The sequence below is a fragment of the Curcuma longa genome, chromosome 8 (assembly GCF_044706935.1).
Source record: "Curcuma longa cultivar G26 ecotype Majalengka, Jawa Barat chromosome 8, ITB_CL_G26_1.1, whole genome shotgun sequence".
Lineage (NCBI taxonomy): Eukaryota > Viridiplantae > Streptophyta > Magnoliopsida > Zingiberales > Zingiberaceae > Curcuma > Curcuma longa.
The window spans coordinates 1,051,338-1,076,126 of NC_133868.1; the positions used below are offsets into that span (position 1 = coordinate 1,051,338).

The window sequence follows — 24,789 nt, forward strand, 5'->3', positions numbered from 1 at the left end:
TAGATGTAGGGTGAGGTTAGCTAAACTAGAGGATAAAAGGGTTGAGTTGAAGAAGGTTTTAACCAATTAGTCTGAAGCTTGGATGTAGGGATTGTCTCAAGATACTCTTGATGCTCTTCTGTTGTCAATTGAAAGGTCCATCTCTTGTCTACGTGGTATGACTCCCTTTCATAGGCCTCAAAAATCAATGCCTCCAATTGCCACATGGAAAAGCCTCCTTGGGGAATCCAACCTGTGCTTGTAATTATGATGCAACATTGAAACCATAAAAAATAATCTCACACACAAAATAAATTTCACATGAAGGAGAAAATGCCATAAATTGAAGAATAATTCATTGCATGAGAGCTTAACCCCTTTATAAACTTGTAGCATGATCAAGTTGTCATAAATTGTCAAAATTTCTTTAAAAATCATAACGACAATAAGAACAACCAAGTCTTATCCTACTAGTTGGGGACGACTATATGGATTCTTCTTTACCATTAGACTCTATCCCCTATTATATCATCATTTATATTTAAATAAATTTTATCTTATTTTATTATTGCCAACTAAGTCTTTTGTAGTCTTCCTCGTTTGATGTGTATATTTATCATAGTTTTATATTATCTAACTGTAGCATTTATTAGTCATTTAAGTACATATCCGTACAATCTTAAACTTGTCTTTTGGAGTTTTCCCTTAATAGATGCAATCCCGATTTTCTTTTTAATATTTTCATTTGTTATCCTACCCATCCTTGTATGCTCGCATATTTACTTTAATATTCTCATCTCTGCAATTCTAATCTTTTGTTCATTTGTTGAGTCATAGTCCAACATTAAGCTCTATATAACAAAGTGAGTCTAAGCGTTATTTTGTAAAATTGTCTTTTGTACTTAACGATCACACAGGACTCCTAACGCTCTCCTCTATTTCAACCATCCTGCTTGTATTTTATATAATACATCTCTCTCAATTTTTCTATCCCTTTGCAAAAATGATTCTAAGTACTTAAAACTCTCAGTTGCAGACAACTCATCATCTCCTATCTTAACAATTGTCTCAATACGTCTAATATTTCTAAACTTAAATTTCATATATTTTGTTTTTATTCCATTAAGCCTGAAACCTTTTACTTCTAGCGTTTTCCATCAAGATTTAAGTTTAACATTTACTTTACGTGTTTCATCTACCAAAACAATATCATCTACAAATAATATGCACTGTGGTATCATATCTTAGACGTGTCTAGTGACTTCGTCTATGATTAGTGTAAAAAGATAGAGATTTAGCGTTGATCTTAGATGTAACTTTACTTTTATGGGAAATACTTGGTTAATCCGTCTGAAGTCTTTACTCTTGTTATTATGTTCACATACATATCCTTAATTAGTTCAATATATGTTATGCTAACATATATTTTTTTATAGAATTCTTCATATAATTTTCCTTAGAACTCTATTATAAGTTTTTTTCTAGGTCGACGAATATCATATGTAAATCAAGCTTTTGTCTTGATGCTTTCTAATTAGTTGCTTGAGAAGATGTATATCTTCTAATGTCGACCTTCCAAGCATAAATCCAAATTGATTTTCGATCACCGTGATATCTTTTCTTTGTCTTTTTTCTTAATCTTTCTCAAAATTTTATTGTATGACTTATTAGTTTAATACCCCTATAGTGTTGTACATCTATTTTATTCTTATAAAGGAACTAGAGTATTTATCCTCCATTAATGGGATATTTTTTTACTTTTCAATATCAGATTGAATAACTTTGTAAGCTATACAATACTTTGTTTCCCTAGACACGCTCAGCCTTTTATTGGAATATCATATGGTACAACTGCTTTTGTATTTTGTATCCCATTTAAAACTTTTTTCTACTTCTAAAGTTTGAATTCTACAATAAAAATTTAAAATTTTATACTCATTTGATCTATTTAGATTAACTTAAGTTGATCACCTAAACTTTCATTAAAAAAATTGATGAAAATCTTTTCCATCACTTTTTTATATCTTCATCATTTACTAGCACTCTATTGCATTCATCTTTAATACATCATATTTGAATAAGATTTCTTGTATTTCTTTCTTTCGCTTTAGCTATTTTGTAAATATCTCTTTTCCCGTCTTTTGTATCCAATTTTTAATAAAAGTGTTTAAAAATTTTATTCTTAGCTTCATTCACTACTTTCTTGGCCTCTTTTTTAGATACTGTATATTTTTAAAAATTTTTCTCATTCTTACAAGTATATAATATCTTATAGGCTTTTCGTTTTTCCTTTAATTTTTCTTGTATTTTCTCATTCGACTATCAAAATTTTTTACTTGATGGTGTACGTCTCTTTGATTCACCAAGTAGACTCTTGATTACTATTTTTAATTTTGATAACATCTTATCCCATATTATATTCATGTTGCCGTATATTTTTTCTAATACTTGTACTCTTACCCTCTCCTTAAATATATTTTGCTTCTCATCCTTTAATTTCCACCACTAAATTTTAGGAATTGTGTATATTTTTCTTTTATTAATACTATACATGAGGTGTATATCTAACACTATTAACTTATGTTGGGTAGTTAAGTCTTTTCCGGGGATGATCTTGTAATTTTTATAAATTTTTCTATCCTTTTTTCTAATCATAAGAAAGTTAATTTATGATTTATTATTCTCGATTTTTGAACGTGACCAAGTGTTCTTTTCTTTTCTTAAAAAAACGTATTAGCTAGTATAAGGTTATATGCTATTGTAAAATCTAACATAGTTTTCTCTTCTTCATTTCTTGTTCTAAACTCATAACCCCCATGCTCCCTATCATATTCCTCATTTTTCACTCATATATCAATTTAGATCTCTGCTCATTAAAATTATTTAGTATGTTTTGGCGGAATGTTTTGTAATACTTCATTTAGGTCATCTCAAAATCTAAATTTGATGTGTTTATATAACCCTACTTAAAGTGCATGGATGCTAATTATATTAATAGTTGCTTTTGCTATCACTATCTTGAGAGCTATAATCCTATCTCCCTTTCTAACTACTCCTACTTCATTATTTAGCGAACTATCAACAATAATACATACCCAATTTCTTGTTTTACTCATTCCTGTTTACCCTAACTTAAAATCTAAATTCTCTATTATCTGTCTTCTTTTCTATCTATTTTGTCTCTTGTACATATAAAATTTTAATTATTTTCCTAATTATTGTATCTACTACCTCCATTATTTTATCCGTGAATGTTACTAGATTTTATGTTTCAAATCTTAGACAATTAGATTTCTTATAATATTTGTTTTACTCAACCTATGATGTGAGAATTCTTACATATTTAATACTACACTTGAGTTCTTACTGAGATATAGCAGTCTTTGTCAAGAAGTTACAGTCGGATCCTATAATGTGTTCCTCACGGGGAACATCCTAATATTAACATAATAGTTTGATGAATCCATTAATTAAACATTATTTGAAAGTCTACGCTGGTTGACAACCTAACATGCAACTCTCATTCTTTTTCAACCGGGCTTGGGATTGATTTTGACGGATTTTCTAAAATTCATAACGAGCTTTTAAAAATTTAAAACATGTAAAAATTATACTAAATTGTAAATTTTTTAAAAATGAATATAGTTTATCCACATTTTAAATTGCATCGTTCTCCCTGCCATAGTTAAACACTTTAAGAGAGTTGTGAGCATCTTTTCTCTGTGGTTGTTTCCATGCATAAATAGTAATAGAATTGCCAAGATTTTTGTACATGGTTTCTTCATTATCTTTTCTTTTGCGACCTTTCTAATGAGTGCATGAGAAACTAGATTTGTTCTTTGTTTCTCAAGAAGTCAGCCTTCTCTATCACTTTTAAACTTCCTCTCAATTAAAAAGAAATAGTTGTATCTTCTTTTAAACCTGCTAATGTCACTCCCAAGCTTGGATGAAAAAGGACGAGAATTGTCCGTTAAGTTGCTAGTCGCCATAGACTTTTAGATAAATTTCAACGAATGAATCTATCAAACTATTATCCTAATACTAGGATGTTTGTTGGAAGAAACGTATTGAAGGCGTGCAATTATAACGTCTCGGCAATGTCCGCTATATTTCCATGAGAATTTTGATGTAGTGTTAAATATGTAAGAATTCTTACACCATAGGTTGGTAATAACAAATATTATAGGAAAACTAATTATCTAAAATTTGAAATATAAAATCTAGGAACACTCATTAATAAAACAATGAAGGTAGTAGATACAATCAAGGTTTAAAATTTTGACCCGTGCCGAGGTTTCGGTCCTGGACCGGAATAATATAGTTTTAGTATCGTATCATGCCGTGCTAATATAATATCGGTATTTTTTTTAAATTTTAAATATAAATGTATATTAATTTTATTAATATTTGATTATTAAATATGTTTTATATGTTGAATGTTAAATTTATATTTCAATATTAATTTATCATGCCGTGTTTATAAATTATTTTTTTGAATGTATTTGTAAATTTTTAACTTTAAAAAATGTATTTGAAATGTTTAAGAATTATATTTTCTTTAAATTTTTAGATTATTTTAAATCTATATTTAATTTTAAAATTATTTTTGAATTATAAAATATTTATTAATTTTTAAAATTTATTGAAAAATTTTGAAATAATTTTTAACTTTGTATAACTATTAATAATCATTTATTTTGTATAAAATACATATTTAAAAAATAAAAAATAACTAAATAAAAAAATCGTGGTTGTAATAGCCCGTGGAGGTCGTCGCGGCAACGCAATCCTTGTAGAGATTTTTAAAAATATATAAAATTTTATTAGAATTTTAATTACATTTTGTTTTATTTTAACGGGATAATTTGATTAGAATTTTAGGAAATATGATTGTTTATTTATATGGGTTAGGAGTCTATTGGATTTTTTAAAAAATAATGATAAATAAATAAATAATTATTAAGGTTTAAATAAAATATATAATTAATTAAATAATTTTATTGGGGTTTAATTGAGTTAATTAAAGTTCCATTTAATTAAAAAATCTAATTTTTTCTTGAGTCGTGCGCGACCTCAGCACGCACAGACTCGAGGTCGTGCGATCTCGCGACCGCGCCAAAGGGATCGTGTGACCCCTCTGGCAAGGTTGCTGCTGTCGCGCGACCCCCTCGGGCCGGCCGCGGGGTCGTGTTACCCCTTCGGGCCGATCGCGGGGCCGCGCGATCCCTCCAGGCGTGGCCGTGGGGTCTTGCGGCCCTTCTGGCGTCGTCGCTGGGGTTGTGCGACTAGTCCGGCATGGTCATTGGGATCGCGTGGCCCCTCCGTGCGATCGCTCCTGCGACTGACTTGGTGCCTGGTCGTGTCGGTGCGGGTCAGCGGGCGGAACGAAATGTTTCATCCGTTTTGACCGATTCTGTACGAAATTTTATTCCCTGGATATGATGATTAGGAGAATAATTAATATTTTGCGTGTATGAGAGACAAAATAGGTAGTAGAGAAGGTAAAGATAATAGAGAATTTGAATTTTAATACAGGAAGAAGTAAAACAAGAAAAGAACTAAATATTTTTGTCGATAGTACATTAAAGAATAAAGTAGTAGTTAGAAAGGAGGATAAGATTATAACTTTCAAGATAATAGTTGAGAAAGAAACTATTTATGTAATTAACATATTTGTGCATCAAATTTAGATTTTAGGACCACCTAATTGAGGTATTACAAATATATTCTACCAACCAAAATGATTTTAATAAGAGGAGATCTAAATAGATGCAAAGTACACATTTTAAATACAAAATACTATTTAGGAAAATTTATTTCAAAATTAGTAATTGGTATTTTCCTAGGATATTCAACAACTAGTAGAACCTATAGAGTCTATAACAAAAACACTTTAAAAGTTGAAGAAATAACTAACATTATATTTGACGAAGATAATGACTCTAATAAATTTAATAAATCAATATCAAATAATGAAGTTTAACTTGAATCAAACACAAATAAAGAAGAAAAATAAAATGTTAATACAACTACATGAACATCCCACATAAGTTCAAGTCATCCAGCCATCCAAATTTTGGGGCACTTAACTGTAGGAGTCAGAACCCGATCATTACTTAGAAACATGAGTCAAATTGCATTAATATCTAAACTTAACCCTAAAACCAAGGATTAAAATCTCGTGCCGTATCGGACGATATGTACGAAATTTTTCGTTCCACCGCGGCACCGACACCGCACAGGAAATCCGGCCGGAAACGCGTCCGGAGGCATCGCCCGGGCTCGGTGACGCCTCCGGAGGCGTCGCCCGGGCTCGGTGACGCCTCCGGAGGCGTCGCCGCGGCTGGAGGCGTCGCGCGGCGGCGATGCCTCCGGAGGCCCCGTTCGAGGCCGGCGATGCCACCGGGTCCCGGTGACGCTCCGCGCGGGCCGCGCACGATCGCGCGGTTTTTTTTTTTTAAACTTTAGGCTTAATCGGATTTTAATAATTAACTCCTAGCTATAGTTCAAAATTATAATTTGGGATAATTTAAATAGCCTATTAAAACCTATAAAATTATCAAAAAAAATTTATTTTTTATTTTTAAATATTTAGATTAAATTTTTTTATTTTAATTAATATATTTTATATTTTAAAAATACCGAAACTATACCGGCACGGTACGATATGGTACCGAAACTGTAACGTTCCGGTCCGGGACCGAAACTTCGACACGGCTCGATATTTTAAACCTTGCCTAGAACTATAGATGAAGTCTTACTTGACCCTAATTGGGTAATAATAATGCAAGAAGAGCTAGCCAATTCGAAAGAAACCATGTCTGGGACTTAGTACCATTATCTAAAGATAAGTCCATTATTGATTCTACATGAGTCTTTCGAAATAAACTTTACGATTAAGGTGAAATTGTTAGAAATGAAGTCCGATTAGTAACTAAAAGATTTAGTCAAGTAGAAAGTTTAGATTATGATGAAACATATACACCAGTAACTAGACTTGAATCCATTAGGATGTTGTTAGCCTATGTAGCATACAAAAGATTCAAGTTATATCAAATGGATGTCAAATCGACATTCCTTAATAGTTTAATAAAAGAAGAGGTTTATATAAGTCAATCATCAGGATTTGAAGACTTAGGCCACTCAAACCATGTATTTAGACTAAAGAAAGTTTTATATGATCTAAAACAAACACCTAGGATTTGGTATGATAGGTTATCAACCTACTTAGTGTCAAAAGAGTTTAAACAAGGACAAATCGATTCAACCTTGTTTGTGAAAACACTTGAAAAAAGACATTCATAGTCCAAATCTACGTAGATGACATAATTTTCGATTCAACCAACACAAAATTCTTTAAAAATTTTATAATTTTAATGAAAAGCGAATTTGAAATGAGCCTAGTAGGTGAATAAATCTTCTTTTTAGGACTATAAATAAAACAAACAAAAGATGAAAATTATGTATTTCAAAATGAATATGTTAAGGAATTAATAAAAAAAAATTTCGTAGGAAAAATGCTAAAGAAATTAATATATCTATGACAACAAACGTAAAAATTGATAAGGATCTAAAAGGAAAACCAATGAGCCTAAAATACTTTAGAAGTGCTATAGGAAGTCTGCTTTACGTAACTGTAAGTCAACCTGATATTACAGTTGAGATGTGTACATGAGATCAATCTTGTGTCAAAGAATCACACTTGACAATTGTAAAAAGAATACTTAGATATATTAAAGGGACACTAAATGTAGGAATTTGTTACTTTAAGATAAACAACTTTGACTTAGTAGGATACTCTGACTCAGATATGCTGATTGTAAATTAGACAGAAAAAATACAAGTGATAGTTGCCAACTATTAGGTCAAAGTCTAATTAGCTAGTGTAATAGAAAACATGTTATATTATCAGCTACTAAAGCAGAATATATAACAATGAGGGAATGTATAGCGCTACTATTATAGATAATGCCATTAAGAGACTTCTAGTTAAATTACAAAAATATTAAAGTATTAATCAACAATATAAGCTCAATCAATTTAACTAAAAATCTTATACATCACTCAAAAACTAAACACATAGAAGTAAAATATCACTTTATAAGGGATCATATAGCTAGGGTGACATTGTACATGACTATATTGAGTTCAAGTCAAACATAACAGACATTTTCACTAAATCTTTATCAGAAATTTAGTTTAACACATAGAAAACAACTAGGAATGTGCTTAGTAGAATAGGATGTTATTTTACTTATATGCCTATGTATTTATATCTGACTTATTTACTTATTTGCAAAAATGGAACTAGTCTAGACTATATTGTTTATTTTATGTACCCATAGATCTAGACAGTCATCGCATCTCACAAAGATCTTAGGATTAATTTGTTTGTATACCAAGTTACTTAGATCGGCGTGAGATGCATAAGTCAAAGCCTAGATTTCAAATGTTTATATCAGTGCATCAATATAAATTAGGGTTAAAAATTTTAAATTGAACAAATTGAGTAATTTTCTATGTTCACAGTTAACATATGAGGTGAAAACTTTTACTTAACTTGACTAATTTATTAAAGTCTTCTATCCTATGGGTAGTTAAGGTAAAAAAGAAGTTAGACAATTTTTAAAAGACACTTTCTTAGATGAATTATTTTTAAATATTATATTTATTATTCTAAAGTTTTTAACCGTGCTTTAGCAATGATTAGAATCAAATTGGGATGTATGGTTGGATTCCAAGGACTCATTTAATCATGCATAGTATTTTAGCTTGCTTAGTTTTAATTGTTTAATTTCAATTAAGTTTAGCTTGCCTAGTTTTTATTGATTGAGTTTAGCTTGAAAGCATTAATATATTTTCTTTAATAAATATTCCAATTTCATATTGTTAAATATTACTTGAACAATCTTGTTTAGAATTTTAAAATATTTTTAAAAATTCTTTTTAATTTGAAAAATCTTAGTCAGAAATTCAAAATACTTTTGAAAATCTTTTAGAATTTGAAAAATATTGTTCAAAATAATTTTTAAAATGTTTTTAGAACTTGAAAAATATTGCTCAAAATAATTTTTTAAATCTCTTTAGAACTTGAAAATTTTGCTTAGAAATTTAAATCTTGTTAAAAGATTTATTTTCTAAACTTCAAATTATTTTTGAAAATAGCATTATAATACGTAATAAACTTTTTAAAATATTCCAAGTACTTGAAATTTTTTTTGGACTTTTAAAAGTACTTGAACAAATAATATAAGTACCTTTTGAAAACATTGCTTGAAATTTAGTGGTTTTAAAGACTTGAAATTTTTTTAAATGTTACATGATTTTAAAACACTTTTAAGTATATTAGATGCTTTCAAAAATTATTTCCATACACTTAACTTCTTATTTTCTTTTGGAAAATATGTTTTTGAAAAAAATATTTATGTTTTCTAGAGTCTTCCATTTTTTGATGTATGTCAAAGGTGGAGAAAATGAGTGTAAAATGTTTTAAGATGCTAAGTATTTTCAAAAACAAAACCTTAAGTAATGTTAAACTCACGAGGGGTAGTTTAAGTTGAGGGGAGTTATTTTTGAAAACCTTGTTTATTTGAGCATATTATTCTTAACTTTAAACTAGGGTCAAATATTTAAAAGGGGGAGATTGTTGATGCAGGGAGCACCATAATTGAATTTATGTTTTGATGTTGACAAAGGTTTAAGTTCAAGTCTTGTTGTGGCTTAATGGCTTTATTGAGTGTATTGGTATCTCAACCAGAAAAGCTCTAGTAAGTCAAGATGATCGGATACTAGGCAAGTGAAAGCCCTAGTAGGTCAAGTGGATTGGATACTAGGCGATGAAAGACTTAGCAGATCAAGGACACCAGGCACGGAGGTCTAAATGAGTCAGTAGACTGAACATCTAGAAAAATGGATTCGATGGGTCAATGAAGATCGGACATCGAGTTGGAGAAAAGCCCTAGCGGATCAAGTGATCAGATGTTAAGTAGCAGAAGCTCAAACAGGTCTAGAGGATTGGATGTTTGACAAATGGTAAGGTAAACTCCTAGAGTGGAGAAGTTCTTTTGAAAAGAAAAATGGATAAGGACGAATCCTTGTTATGGGGACATCCTTAGGCGATGATCTGATGAAAGGTTTCCACTTGGATTCCAAGTCGACAGATAATTAATATAATTGTCTTTCATACTTGTATCATGATAGTCTATGCTAATCTTGTTTTGCAAGGTTCGGTAAACCGATAGAGCTTATTAGTAGATCGAAAAGCAAGGTTTGGTCGATCGAAAGCAAGGTTCGGTTCACCTTATGCTGAGTGTCAGTCGATATGTCTTGTGTGCTAAGGTAACATTTGAGGTGGATGGGATAAGTCTTGGATGGCTGACGTGGCACGGGATTAGGATCACCTGGCTGATGTGGCGTGGGGATAAGAATTGACTTGTTGACGTGGCACAAGGCGTGGTCAAGGATAAGGGTTGCGGAGCTGACGTGGCAGATGCTTGATGTCAAGATGCTGATGTGGCAGGAAGACACTGGCCGAAGGCTGGATCGGTAGGCCGATCGCTCAATAGACCGGATCTGGATCTGATTATCGAGGCGGTTGGTAGACAGATCAGGCTGATCGGTAGATCGAACCTAGTCTATAAAAAGAATGCTCGATCAAAGACTTCAGCATCAACTTCTACTGCGACCTCCTGTTTTCCACTTGTGCGAAACTCCCACGCTACGACTCCGTGCTCCTCCGACAACGAACTTCACTTCGAGCAACCCTTCCTGTCAGTATTTTTGTTTTAGTTGTCTTTGTTTCTCTTCATGCTTTAAATCTTAAGAGGCGGTAAGCTTGTTATCGCACCTTATTTTTTGTAAAGAACCGATATTTCTCTTTGGAGAAAGAGATTAATAGTGGTTAATAGTGGATTGCCCAATCGAAGCGATCAACAATCGTGGGAGTAGCAGCATGAGGCTGTGAATTAAGTAAAAATAAATGAGTTCTTGCTTTGTGTTTACATTTCCACTACACACTTTAAAAAAGAAAAATGAGTTTTAAACGAGTAAGCGACATGCACTATTTCTCCCTCTCGATTCTATACTTTTTCCACTTTAACATCTCTTTCCATCAACATTAGTTGACTAGTTGCTCATATCAGTCGATTAGTCTAGACTGTCACGATCCATTGGTTAGCTTTAGTTGACTACCTAGTCAACTGACTCCTAAATAGAATCATTTTATTTGTTTGCATTCCAATCCGAATCGACTATCTAATTTGCTCAGCCATCGGTAATTGAAGTTTTATTAGTTGACTGATACCATGATATCAGCCATCCTAAGGTCAGATCATTATCGTGCCAAGAGACTCCATGTCTTAGGATTTCCTTATTTGTTTAGTACAAGTCGATCTCAACTTATTAAGATTTTCAATATTTAGAAATGACATCTCTGCAACTTCATCCATTTTCTAATACTTGATCGACCTCAACCTACCTATTGGACTTTCACTAATGCCAACACCTGTTGAACTTTTCCCTTTGCTAAATGTATGATTTTCCTTTGCTAAATGTTTGATCAAATTTGATCCATCTGGATTTATTTAATGTTAGTATCCAGTCAACCTTATTAGATATCGGCCTAACTTAATCAATCTCAATCATGTTGTGGGCAACATGGTTAGACCAACATATTGTTCAAACATTAAAACCCAACCATTGGTCTATCAGGACCAAGCTAGGTGTGATTGCTCTAGTAATCTCCCTAACAAGACTAAGCTAGGCTTGATCGCACCAACATTATTAACTTTGGTTGAATATCTATACCATCTTATCTTTTTTCCTTCAGTTTGTCATCTAGTTGAGCTACACTAAATTGCTCTTGAAACAGTAATTTGAATTTATCGTTTCTAGTAATTCAACATATCTATTTTAGAATTTTTTAAATTATTATAGTGGCTTTGTTTTCTTGCTATATCTTTGCTATATTAATATTTTATATATGTTGATTTAGCAACCCAACACTTTTGATCCAAGAATTGCATGTACAACACACTTAAAAAACTTTCTTTTAACCTTAGGTACACACAGCTATCACAGTCTACATAAACTTGTTCTAAAGGTGTAAAGGTTAGTTCACCAGTCACATGAACTAGGATGTGACTTTTGTAATACTTATATAGATTGTATTCTCTCTACTTGATGTTTTGGATATTTGGACTACATTTATCACCTCTGTATCTATGTCAGGTACTGAGACTCGCACTTGATAACCTGCATTTGTAATGGTTGTGGAAATTCTTTTAGAAACAATCATGTTGCTCGCTTAGCTGCATACCCATGTACTCATAACAAGTCAAGTAACATACCTTTTTTTGCTTCCTCTTTAACTATTCCTCATTATTTAATAATATTTAATTTATGCTACTTTGGTTTGGTGTTTGTATTTTGCTTGTAATGAGTGCTAATTCTTCCTACTTAATCTGGTATTTTTCTCTCCATTAAATGGTCCTGAGAAACTTCATATTGTACTTTATAATTGTGTAGCTAATAGTATAGTTTTGTAATCAAGAGCATGATTTATTCATACATTCTTTTTTATTTCCTCAATAATGAGTTTTACAGGCAAGTGGAGCTTGGCTGCTTTATAAATCTAATGCATCTGAGGAGAGTTCTGTTTCTGCAACACTTAAAGGGTTCTCTGTTGTTGATGAACGGGAAGGTGTCAAGGATGAATTCAAGCTTGCCATAGGAAAATCTAGGACAATTGGCTACACAAATTTTGGAAGTGTTCATGGTAGTCACCTCTCCGATACTGTAGTAGAGCAAGCAAAAGGGCGATATGTCTCTGAGCCAGTACCTTCTATGCTTATTGTTGATGCAATGTTAGCAAAGTCTCTAGTGAGTGTAAATCTATACATCCAGAGGCCGAAGCTGCTTGTTGCCCTTGATTTTTTATTGGCTATTGCTGAGTTTTTTGCTCCTTCAGTTCGCAAAGTTCTGTCGGATGAGGAAGATGCAGACGCATTGAATATGACAAGAGCTATTATTCTTGATTGTCCAGTTTATTCTCAGCCATCCCATGTATTTTCATTATCACCTCAAAAACCATTAGTAGTTGATGATGAAATGTTTGACCATTTCATATATGATGGAAGAGGTGGCAAATTGTATTTGCACGATAGACTTGGGAAAATTCTTGCACATCCTAGCACTGAGACCATTATTTATGTTGGCAGTGGCAAGAGGCTGCAATTCAAAAATGTGACTATAGTGGTACTACTATCAACTAACCTAGCTTTTTGCATCTTCTTGTTTTTTATGCAGGGATAGACGTAATTAATTTTCTTTATAAAATAGGATGGGGATTATTTGGATTCTTCTGTATTCCTGGGAGCTGATAGCAGCTATTCAATATCAATAGATGATCATGTTTTCCTTGAAAAATGGAAGGAGGTTGATTCTGTAGATTCTCGTAAGGAAACGTCAAATGGTGCAGGAGTTTCTAAACCTGTTGATGATGACTTAACTGAGTATGTGATTGAGCTGCAGGTAAACATTGCATCAAAGATGTCTGTAACATATTACATTTCCATTTGCTTATTCCAATTTATAATCATTTTCTTAACTTCAGACCTTCTCTTATGTGTTAGTTTCATGGGCTTAATTAGGTTGAAAGAAATCAAGATTTAAAGAAATAAATTATCTTGAGTTTTAGGAACTTAACAAGTTGGGTAGGAGTTAATCTTTAACAACTTGAGTAGGAATTTCTTTGTAAATTTATTATTCAAACCAATCGACTGCAGTATGCAGCAAGTAAATATCATTTTTCATTTTACTTCCCATTAATGTACCTCTATTAAGAAATAAAATAGATAGACTGACTGCACTAAAATATAGATATATATTGGTTGAGAACCCTAGACCTGTGTTCATCTTTTCATTTGCTTGATGGTTGCTGTTAATGGATTTTTTTTTTTTTTTACCCTAGGCTATTGGACCAGAACTCACATTCTACAGCACTTCAAAAGATGTTGGCGAATCTTTCATACTGTCAAAGAAGGTTATCCATGCAAATCTAGATGTATTTTCCAGGTGCGTAGTTCATTTTCTTTTATATTAGTGGTATAGTGCTTGAGCTAATTCTCTGATGGATGTCTTGTCCATCTTCTGTCCATACCTCTCATGTGTTTCCTAGATCTAGAGCTATTATGATAAACCTCTTTCTCTTGTAACTTTCAAGACTGGGTTGGGTCAGCTTTTTCATTTGTAACATAGAATCAAATCAGCAAAATTTGCTTGAATCACTTGGATTGGTGTGGGAGCATAAACACACACCTGGACTTCCCTATATCCATTTCAATAGTTACTAATTGATCTTTCCATGGTTGTCTGTATAGATATAGTTATCAATATCACAGAAAGTTCAAAAATAAAAACTTATGTAATAAATCACAAATCGTCCAAAATCTTAAATTCAATGTCTTTATCTAATCCTACTTGAGGTATATATATATATTAATTACATTAATAGTTTTTCGCTACTACTATCTTGAGAGCTATAATTTTATCTCCCTTTTTAACTACTCTTATTACTTCATTCTTTAGTGAATTATTTACAACAATATCTACTCTATTTTTTGTTTTACTCTTTCATGTGTACCATAATTTAAAATCCGAATTATCTATCATCTTTGCCTCCTCTGCTACTTATTTTGTCTTTTGTACATATAAAATATTAATTTTTTCTTAATAATCATATTTACTAGTGAGGGTTCCTAGGTTACATGCTTTAAATCATAGACAATTAATTTTTCTATAATATTTATTCTTATTCCAACCTATGGTGTGAGAATTTTTGTATATTTAACAGTACATCCAAGCTCTCAAAGAAATGTAGCAATCCTTGCCAAGCCATAACAATTAGACCTTATAACACGTTTCTTTCTGGGAACAATCTAGCATTGACACAATAGTTTAATTGATCCATTTATTGAATATTTGTAAGAAAGTTAACGCTGACCGGTAATCTAATACACAACTTTCACCCTTTTTCATCCGGATTTGGGATCGACATTGGCAGGTTTAATTAATAAAAGATAATTTAATTAAATAGTGCTGAAATTGTATCGATATGACATGATATGAGTCCAAAATTATAGAGATCGAAACTCCATAGTTTAAAATTTTAAACCTTGATCAAGCACACACTAGTTTGTACTTCTCTTGATGTAGGGCTAGTTTTTGTTATATAATGATAATGGAATTTATAAAAATATACTATACTAGTAAACTGAGAAAAAAAAAGGGATTACCATTAGATTACTTTTTATATAATGAATTAATCTAAGAAATACCAAAAGCAAGTATAGGATAAATAATTTTTTAAGAGGAGAAAGTTAGGGTTTTGTGAGAAAACTGCCTAAATGCATGAGGGATTCATGTGAATTATTCTGTTGAAATTGCCATATGGTGTCTCAATCAAGTGTGTTTTCCATAAACACAAAAAGAATATTCTTATTGTAGTAAAAATGTTCCCTCTCACTATAGCTACAATAGTTCGTCCTTTTCTTATACAAAGAATTGTAATAAAGATGATTTGCGAAGGAGGTATCATGGATGAATGTTCCTATTGTTGGTTGATCAATAGTCATGCCATTGAGTGTCTCTATTTTTCTAATAGACAAGATAGTGGTTGATGTTTGATGATTGCATGAGGAGCAACGACGGTGGTGCAATGTTGCTGTGATGTACAAGACATCATGGAACTCCTTTAGCAGCTGCAAAAGGTATGACTAGCAATGCTAGCATGATGCCTTGGTCATCAAATGGGGATGTTCCATTGGGAAGGGGAGTAGATGAAAGAAGGCCCTATCACTTCACATAAGATCAAGTGGTTAGGAAAGCCAACTTTGAGGAAGATTTCATGGTATAAAATACCGTGTCGGTTGACACGAGTAAAATTTTTCGTTCCACCTGCCGATCGACATCGGCATGGTTTCACAAGGTCGTGGAGCAGTGACATCATTGCTTCCTCAATTGTTTTAAATTAAATTAAATTAAAATTATTTTATATTTTTTTATTTATTTTCATTTCTATTTATTTATTTAAGACATTTAATTCAAATTCCCGTCTCTCTCTAAATTTTTTTCCCTCCTTGATTTGTTTAATTCTTTTTCCTCCATCTTTAATTTTTTCCATGTCCACAATGGTAAACAAAGAGGAAAAACCTCTTTAACATAATTAATTTTTTCCCCTCTTTCTATCCAAGAGATAAATAGAGAAAAAAATTTCTAATAAAGAGTGGTTAATTTTTTTTATCCTCCATTTGTCCATGAGGTAAAAAGAGAAAATAAACCTTTTTAAAATAGAGGGAACAAATTATTAGAAAAATAAAAAATCAATAAATATAATATAATTTTTAAACTTATAAAATATACAACTATGAATTAAATTATTATATATAAATTTGATTTAATTTTAAACTGATTAAAATAAATTCAAATTAAATCTAATTTACACCTATTTGATCTTGCCATTTTTGCTTGGTGGCCTTCAGCTAACTATAAATTGACTTTTACTCAATAAGCATCAAATATTTCATAGATAATGTCAAAATTTAAATTCAACATTTAATGTCTCAAATATAACTCAATGTAAGCATATTTAACAATCAAATATTAGTCAAAATATTTTTTAATTAATATATTTATATTTAGAAAATATCAAAACCGTATCGGCACGACACAATACAATACCAAAACTGTATGTTGTGGTTGTAAACTAAAATTTCAATATAGTTCAAAATTTTAAACCTTGAAAGATTTAATGCACTTTGAGATTTGACTGAAGGGATCACCCTAATTTACAAATTTCTTGCTTAATTGTTGTGTCTTAATGGATAAAGAAGAAGAACTAAATCAGGAATTTGGCTCTAAGACCATGTTATGTAGCTCAAAAAATTGCACAAGGAACAAACTCAAGCTCACATAACTTACAAAGAAGAAATACATGTTATTAACCAAAAATAATAAGACCAATTCTTCCAAAAAAATTACATATAACAAATTTTATTTAAAAAGTTTAAAATAAAATTATAATATTGGGTATTTAAAGTTAACCCTAATTAACTCTATACGTGTTCATCCCATTCATGAATTACTAAAAATTTAATCAGTGTGGAGGTTTTTTTACAAAAATCAGGGTTGTAATTCTTGTGTCATGTTTTCAAGAATTGTCAGTAAGTGGTTGAGATGTGACTAAACACCTCTTTGGTACAGTTGCATCTTTTACTCTCGCTTATTCTTTCTAATGGTATCTTTTGAGTAGATATGGCCAATCTTTTTTAGATAAAACTAGAAAATCAGATTTTGATAACCATATTTGTTTTGTCAATATTTATTTATGTATTTACAGACGCAACCTTTGAATTGAATGATGTTAATTGTAGTCTGTCATTTTGTACCTTATGCAAACTATTAATATGCTTGGATATGTCTTTTTTTTAAAGAAAGATTTACATAGTTTTGCTGTAGTTGGGATTTAAGATGAGTCGTTTAGTACTTCTCTGTGTCAGACACTTACTGAAATATTTTAATGGGTTTCAGTTTGATTAAGTTTCTCAATTGCTATTCTGAAAAATATTCATCATACATGAACATTGTTCACTAATTGCAGGCTTGTAATCAAGGGTGATAGCTTAGAAACGAGTGGAAACATTCTTGGTCTAAAGCTGGAGAGTAATGGAATCACAGTGTTGGAGCCATTTGATATCTTCTTAAAATTATCAAATACTTATGGGAAAACAAACATACATTTGGCTGTATCTGATGTAGTTATTAATTTCTCATTCAGCATCCTAAAACTTTTCATAGCTGTTGAGGAAGATATTTTAGCATTTCTAAGGAAGTCTACTAAGAAAGTTTCAGTTGTTTGTTCTCAGTTTGACAAGATTGCTATGATAAAGGGTATGCCAATTGTTCTGAATGTACCATCTAGCAACTTTACTTCTGTTAGTCAATTTCAACTGTTCACATAACCTCTCCTTTTTCTATTAGGTTACAATCATTCATATGCATTTTGGAGACCACAGGCACCATCAGGATACGCTGTCCTTGGAGATTGTCTGACTCCTCAGTTTGTACACTATTCTATATTTCTTTTCAAGGTTGGATCTTGAATCTAATGCAAATTTTTGTATGTAGGAATCAGCCACCTTCAAAGGGAGTTCTTGCTTTGAATACCAGTTTTTTGAGAGTGAAGAGACCTCTTTCCTATAATTTAATATGGAGAAGTGGCTATCCTAGTCCTGATAAAAGCAAATATGACCATGGAAGTAATGTATCCAGTAATGACAATCATGTAGTAAATGGAGGTTTGTCCATTTGGTTTCCTGTAGCACCTAGTGGTTATGTTGCAGTGGGTTGTGTAGTTTCTTCTGGAAGTTCTCAACCACCACTTTCCTCTGGTTTGTGTATTTTGGCTTCCTTGGTTTCTCCATCCTCATTCAAGGATTGTGTTGCACTCAATTTAAGCAATTCGTATGCTTCTTTTTTCTCAAATCTTTCCTTTTTCCATTATAAAACTTTTAAACATTTAAAATTCATATGCTACCTTCATTTTTTTACAATAAATATTGTAGGAAGCATGCAGATTTTGCATTTTGGCGAGTGGATAATTCTTTTGGTTCTTTTCTGCCTGCAAATCCTAACAATAAGAATTTGATTGATAAAGCTTATGAGTTGCGTCATGTGCACTTTGACAATTTCAATTTCTCTACCAAAGATAGAAGTTCCAATGTCAAATACAATACAAGGGATGACATTAATGGTGGTGGTTCTCATTTTGAAAGAGCTGGAGTATTCACTTCTAGTCGCTTGTTTGAATCTGTAGCTAATTTTAAATTAGTCTGGTGGAATCATGGTACATCCTCCCAGAAAAAACTATCAATATGGCGGCCAGTGTTTTCACCTGAAATGGTTTTCCTTGGTGATATTGCCATTCAAGGGTATGTATCCTCATTTATCCTTCTACTTTGATATTCTCCTGTACCTTTTCTTACCATTTATATTATGAAGCAGGTATGAACCACCTAATTCAGGCATTGTTCTTCATGATCCTGGAGATGAGTCTTTTCTTAAAGCCCCTAAAGATTTTCAGCTTGTTGGTTATATCAAGAAACAAAAAGGTGCTGAGAGTATCTCTTTTTGGTTGCCACAAGCTCCTCCAGGATTTGTTGCCTTAGGATGTGTTGCATCTAAGGGATATCCTAGGGATGATGACATCAGCTTATTAAGATGCATTCGCAGTGATATGGTGACAGGAGATCAGTTTGATGATGAGAGTATATGGAATACATCGGAAACAAGTGTATCAGAACAATTTAGCTTGTGGCATGTGGACAATGATCTGGGAACATTCCTTGTCAGAAATGGATTTAAAAAGCCTCCTAGAAGATTTGCATTAAAATTTGCAGGATCATCTTTACCTACTGAATCAGATAACACTGTCATTGGCGCGGAAATTAAATCCGTCTCTGCAGCAGTATATGACGACTATGGGGGACTGGTGAGAATTTCTCATCAAAAATAGCCATCAAAAATATAATTTAATGATTTTTGTAAGATTACACTTTCAACTTTTTTTGTAACATTATTATCTTTTAAAAGTTTAAGATTGATTAGGATGTTGGTTTTAGAAAAATGGAATTGTTGAGAAAATCATGTAATAAGCTTATTTGGTTCATTCGAATGAGTATCCTATTTCCTAGGAATTTTCTTGAAATAGTTATTTCTATGTTTGGATGCAAAAATAACTATGGGCTATCATAGTATAGTTATTCCAAATCCGTAAGGAATAGGTATTTCATGTTCTGTTCCATCATTCGTATAACATATTTGATTGCCCCAATCAGACTTAGCCTAGACAATTGAATCAAATGGGTTGGGTATGCCAGTCTATCTAGATAAGTCAACACTATGAGCGAGCAAGTCGTTATAAGAGCAACGAGCAAGTTATATGGCCGACTAAGTTGGTTGAGCAGGGTGGACAGTTTGAATGGTTGGATTGATTGATTAGGTTGGTCAATTTGAATAGTTTGACCCATCGACCGGTTTTATGAGTCTAGGTGAGATTGCTGATTTTGACAATCTAGTTGAACCAATTGGTTAGGCAGGTCAGCTAGGCTTCATGAACTGATCTGGTAGATAATAGGGGATGGGCCAATCGAGTTGGGCGGATGGATGGGCTAAGTGATTCAGTCAAGTCGGGTTGGTTGGACAAGTTGGTTAGGCCAAACAAACTGATTGGGTAGATGATGCATGCAATATGAGTTAGACAAATTTGTGTAGGCTATTTTTTTCATTGTGAAAAATATTTTTTTAGTCTATTCCTTATAACATTCAACCACACTAAGGAATACTTATTTTTTTATCTATTCCTTGTTTATTCTATTTCTTAGGAATAACTATGTTCTATTTCATGAACCAAATGCACTGAAGCAAGAAAATGTTTTAGCAAGATAAAAAAAATATTAAAGAAATTACATAATATTGGAATAATATGAATTTATTAAAGAGATTTGATTTTGTTATTCTAATATAACTTATCAATGAGAGACAACAGAATTTTCTCCATTTGTATTGCAATACAAATTTAGTTTAGAATTTTGAATTGCGTGCATTTTAGATAAAAAATTGTTTTATTGAACAGTTTTTGTTTAAGTGGTTATTGAACCAACATGTAACATGTAGAGATAGTTCTGTGTTATTGTGCATTCTCAAGTAAACAAAGTTGGATTTTCTCAAGCAAACAAATCTGATGAACTGAATGTTAATATTTATTTATAATATATATTATGTTACTTTTAGCAAAGCTTTAGGGTGTAAATTGACCCTGCAACCATACACAGCTCCTCCTAGGGATTCCATCATTGTTAACTTCGACAGGAGAGGGAAAGCTAGCTGATATAGCCATGTATATCACTCAATGGAGGGAAAGATCCATGTTGTTATGTTATCCCAAATAGTTGGGACAAATACAACTTGATGATGAGGAAGAAGAGGAGAGGGAGGCGATAAACCTATTTTGAGGATCAAAAACTTTAATTTTCATTTCTTGTTCTGATATATTTCCTTATTCTCTTTGAATATGCTGAAATTTGTCTAAAGACTGATGTAGTACTGCTGTTAAAGAATACAAACTTACCATCATATTGTTGTTGACTGAGAGAATATCCATATATTCTATTTGGTACATGGAGATAAATCATTGGTGTCGATATGTTTCTCATGCATATGTTCATTCTTTACTTTATCTTCTTCAAATCAATGTTTTCTTTCTGGAAAATCGAGGATATCATTTAGAATTAAGCTTTATACATCTGCATATTGGCTTCATGCAGATGGTTCCACTGTTTAACGTGTGTTTGGATAAAACTGCATTTAGTCTACATGGAAGACCAGATTACATAAATTCTACTGTGACTTTTTTCTTGGCTGCAAAATCCTACAATGATAAATATGATTTATGGGAGCCAGTTATTGAACCCATGGATGGATTTGTAAGGTATGAAACTTGTTTCCTTCTCATTAAGGGAGTTCTTATTCTTCTCAAGATGACTTCAATTCATTGCGAACCTTCATGTTATTAGCTTTATAGAGGCCATCTGGTCTTTGCATATGGTAGAAGAATTTGACCCCATACTACTTTCTGGGTTCACCACTTGTTAATGCAAATCACTAAATTTGTCCTGATTATTTATTTTAAATCCATGATGTACAGGTATCAGTATGATAAGAAAGCACCAGGTGCTTCCACACAGCTTCGTATGACTTCTACTCAGGATCTTAACCTGAACTTCTCTGTTTCTAATGCAAACATGCTGATTCAAGCTTATTCTAGTTGGAATAGTCTAAATCATATTGATGAATCCTATAGAAAAAAAGTGTGTACTTTCACAACCCAATTATTTCTTCACTTTCTATATGGCATGACATTATTTCGATTTGTTTGTTAACTTTTGATTACTCATCTGTTTAATTAAGGAATCAGTTCTTCCTACATCTGGTGAGAGTTCTATCCTTGATATTCATCATAAGAGTGGCTATTATATCATACCACAAAACAAGCTTGGTCAAGACATATATATAAGAGGTATTGAAGGGTCTGGGACATCAAGCATCATCAAAATTCCTCCGGGAGGCAATAAACCTGTAAAAGTTCCAGCACTAAAAAATATGATGTATCCTCATCTGAAAGAAAAGCTGAGCCTTGTTCCTAGGTCAATGCTGACAGTAATTATTGCAGATGCTGAGGTGAGATTTTTGATGATATCTCTAATATTTAATTGCAGTGTCCTAGCTTCCATAGCTGCACGTTTTGGTTGGTAACTTGCTTAATGCTGTGACTGCCTCTTAGGCATTGGCGATTGCTATTAATCAATGAGTTCTTTCAGAGATATTGTCTGTCAACAATCTTATTGGTGGTTTATGGCAATGACAGGAAGGGCAGAAGATCCATCCCCTGGATAGTCAGCATTTGCCACAATTTGGATCATATGCTGAATGTCTATGGTTGTCAAATTGCTATAAGTGGTTAGGATGGATAAAAGAATCTAAATATTGGTCATATTTAAATCTATAAGAACAAAAGTAGGAATGTAAACAATTCAAGCCGAGCCAAGCTTTGTAGTGTTCAAATTTGTTTGATAAGGTAATTGAGCCAAGTCGAGCCTAATCTAAAATGAGCTATGCTATTGACACGACTGTTTAAGTTTGACTTGGTTTTTTTTTTATTAGCTTGAGCTTGGTTCAATCTTGGCTTGAGCTTGGTTCGTTTATGTTATCGAGCTCTCAATTCAAGTTTATTTGATTGTTTGAAACTTTTACATTTAAGTTTGTTTGGTTGATTATTGAACTTGATAATTCAAACTTATTTGTTCATTTTGAAAGTTTATTTATTTAGCATGTTGATAAGAGTTTTATTAATAAACATGGTTCATGAACTTTGTTCATGAATATTGTTCACAAACACTTCACAATCTCTGTTCATGAATATTAACGAGTTGAATAGACGTGTTTAAGCTTGTTCATTTGATTGATCTTGTGTATTGAATGAGCATAAACAAACTTTTACCAAGTCGAACACCAAGTTTGTTCATGAACATTTAGTTCATTTACAACTCTAAATCCAATTCTAGCTGATGAGTCTTGTAGCTTGTCTTTAGATTCGTCCTAGAATCTCAAATTTCGATATTTAAGCTCGAGTTTGAACCTCAATTTCAATGTCTAGCATTAGAAAAACTGAGTATCATTGTTGAATCGTGAGTTCTTAAATCTTTAATTTTGATCTTTGACCTCAAATTCAAGCCTCGAACCTTGTTCTTGACTCTTAATCCATGAATCTCGAAGGTAGAGTCCCAGACTTAAACTCGATGGTTGTTAATGAATGTTGAATCATGTTCTTGAATCTCGATCTTCGATTTGAATTGGAATATCTATGTTGAATTTTCTTGAATCCAAATCTTTGATTTGTTCGTTGAATCTTAAAATCTTATTCTTGTGTCTTTAATTTTGAACTTTCCGATTGAATTAAAATATTCCTATTGAATCTCGAAACTTATTTCTTAATCTTGACCTCCAATCACACATTTGTATCTTGGTTTCAAATCTTGAAACTTACTATTGAATCATCGCGAATTGGAATCTACTAGTTGAATCCTAAATCGACGAATCTTCGATCTTCAATCTCATGTTTGAATCTTGCCTATGGAATCTTGAATCTCATACTTAATTTTAAAGAATCTTGTTCTAGAACCTTTAGTTTTGATATTTTTTTATTCTCGAATACAATCCCAATTGATGAGTCTTGCAACTTTCGTCTTTAGTTTCGTTTATGAATCTTAAATTTTGATACTTAAGCCCAAGTTTGAACCTCAATTTCAGTGTCTAGCCTTTGAAGAATTGAATATCATAGTTGAATCTTGAAATCTTTTCTTGTGTCTTTAATTTTGAACTTTGCGCTGAAATTTAAATATTCCTATTGAATCTCGAAATTTATTTCTTGATCTCAACTTCCAATCATGCATTTGAATCTTATTTTCGAATCTTAAAACTTGCTATTGAATCTCATGGGTCTCGAACTCTCATCACGAAATGGAATCTATCAATTGAATCCTAAATCGAGGCATCTTTGATCTTCGATCTGTTTGAATCCTACCCATCGAATTCTGAATCTGATACTCAATTTTAAAGAATCTTATTCTTGAACCTTTATTTTTGATTTTTTTAATCTTGAATCCAATTAGGGTTGTAAACAATCCAAGCCAAGCCGAACCTAAAACGAACCAAACCGTTGAAATGACTGTTCAAGCTTGAATTAATTTCTTTTTTATGAGCTTGAGCTTGGTTCGTTTAGATATTTTCGAGCTCTCAATTCACACTGTTTGATTGTTTGCAATTTTTACATTTTAAGCTTATTTGGTTAGTTATTGAGCTTGTAATACAAACTTGTATGTTCATTTTGAAAGTTTCTTTGTTTGTTTAGTATGTTGATAAGAGTTTTATTGATGAACATAGTTCTTGAATATTGTTTATGAGTATTGTTCACGAACAGTTCACAATTTCTGTTCAAGTTTGTTCATTTATATTAACGAGCTAAACACATATATGTTTAAGTTTGTTCATTTAGTTTAACGAGTTGTTTAAACTTATTCATTTAAATGATCTTCTGTGTATTGAACGAACATAAACAAACTTCAACCAAGTCAAACACCGATGAACGTTTGGTTTATTTACAACCCTAAACAAAAGATAAAATGTAGAACAATAAAA

The 24,789-nt window shown here is 32.0% G+C and overlaps 1 protein-coding gene across 1 annotated transcript in view; it reads left to right on the plus strand.

Moving 5' to 3' along the window:
• LOC141832830 (uncharacterized) overlaps nt 1–24,789 on the plus strand; it is a 108,403-nt gene that overhangs the window by 61,548 nt on the left and 22,066 nt on the right. The window contains 11 exon segments of the mRNA XM_074720202.1: nt 12,583–13,233; nt 13,318–13,509; nt 13,949–14,052; nt 17,636–17,925; nt 18,016–18,094; nt 18,163–18,498; nt 18,600–18,965; nt 19,039–19,525; nt 21,360–21,523; nt 21,740–21,902; nt 22,003–22,272. Coding sequence (XP_074576303.1) covers nt 12,583–13,233; nt 13,318–13,509; nt 13,949–14,052; nt 17,636–17,925; nt 18,016–18,094; nt 18,163–18,498; nt 18,600–18,965; nt 19,039–19,525; nt 21,360–21,523; nt 21,740–21,902; nt 22,003–22,272 — 3,102 coding nt within the window.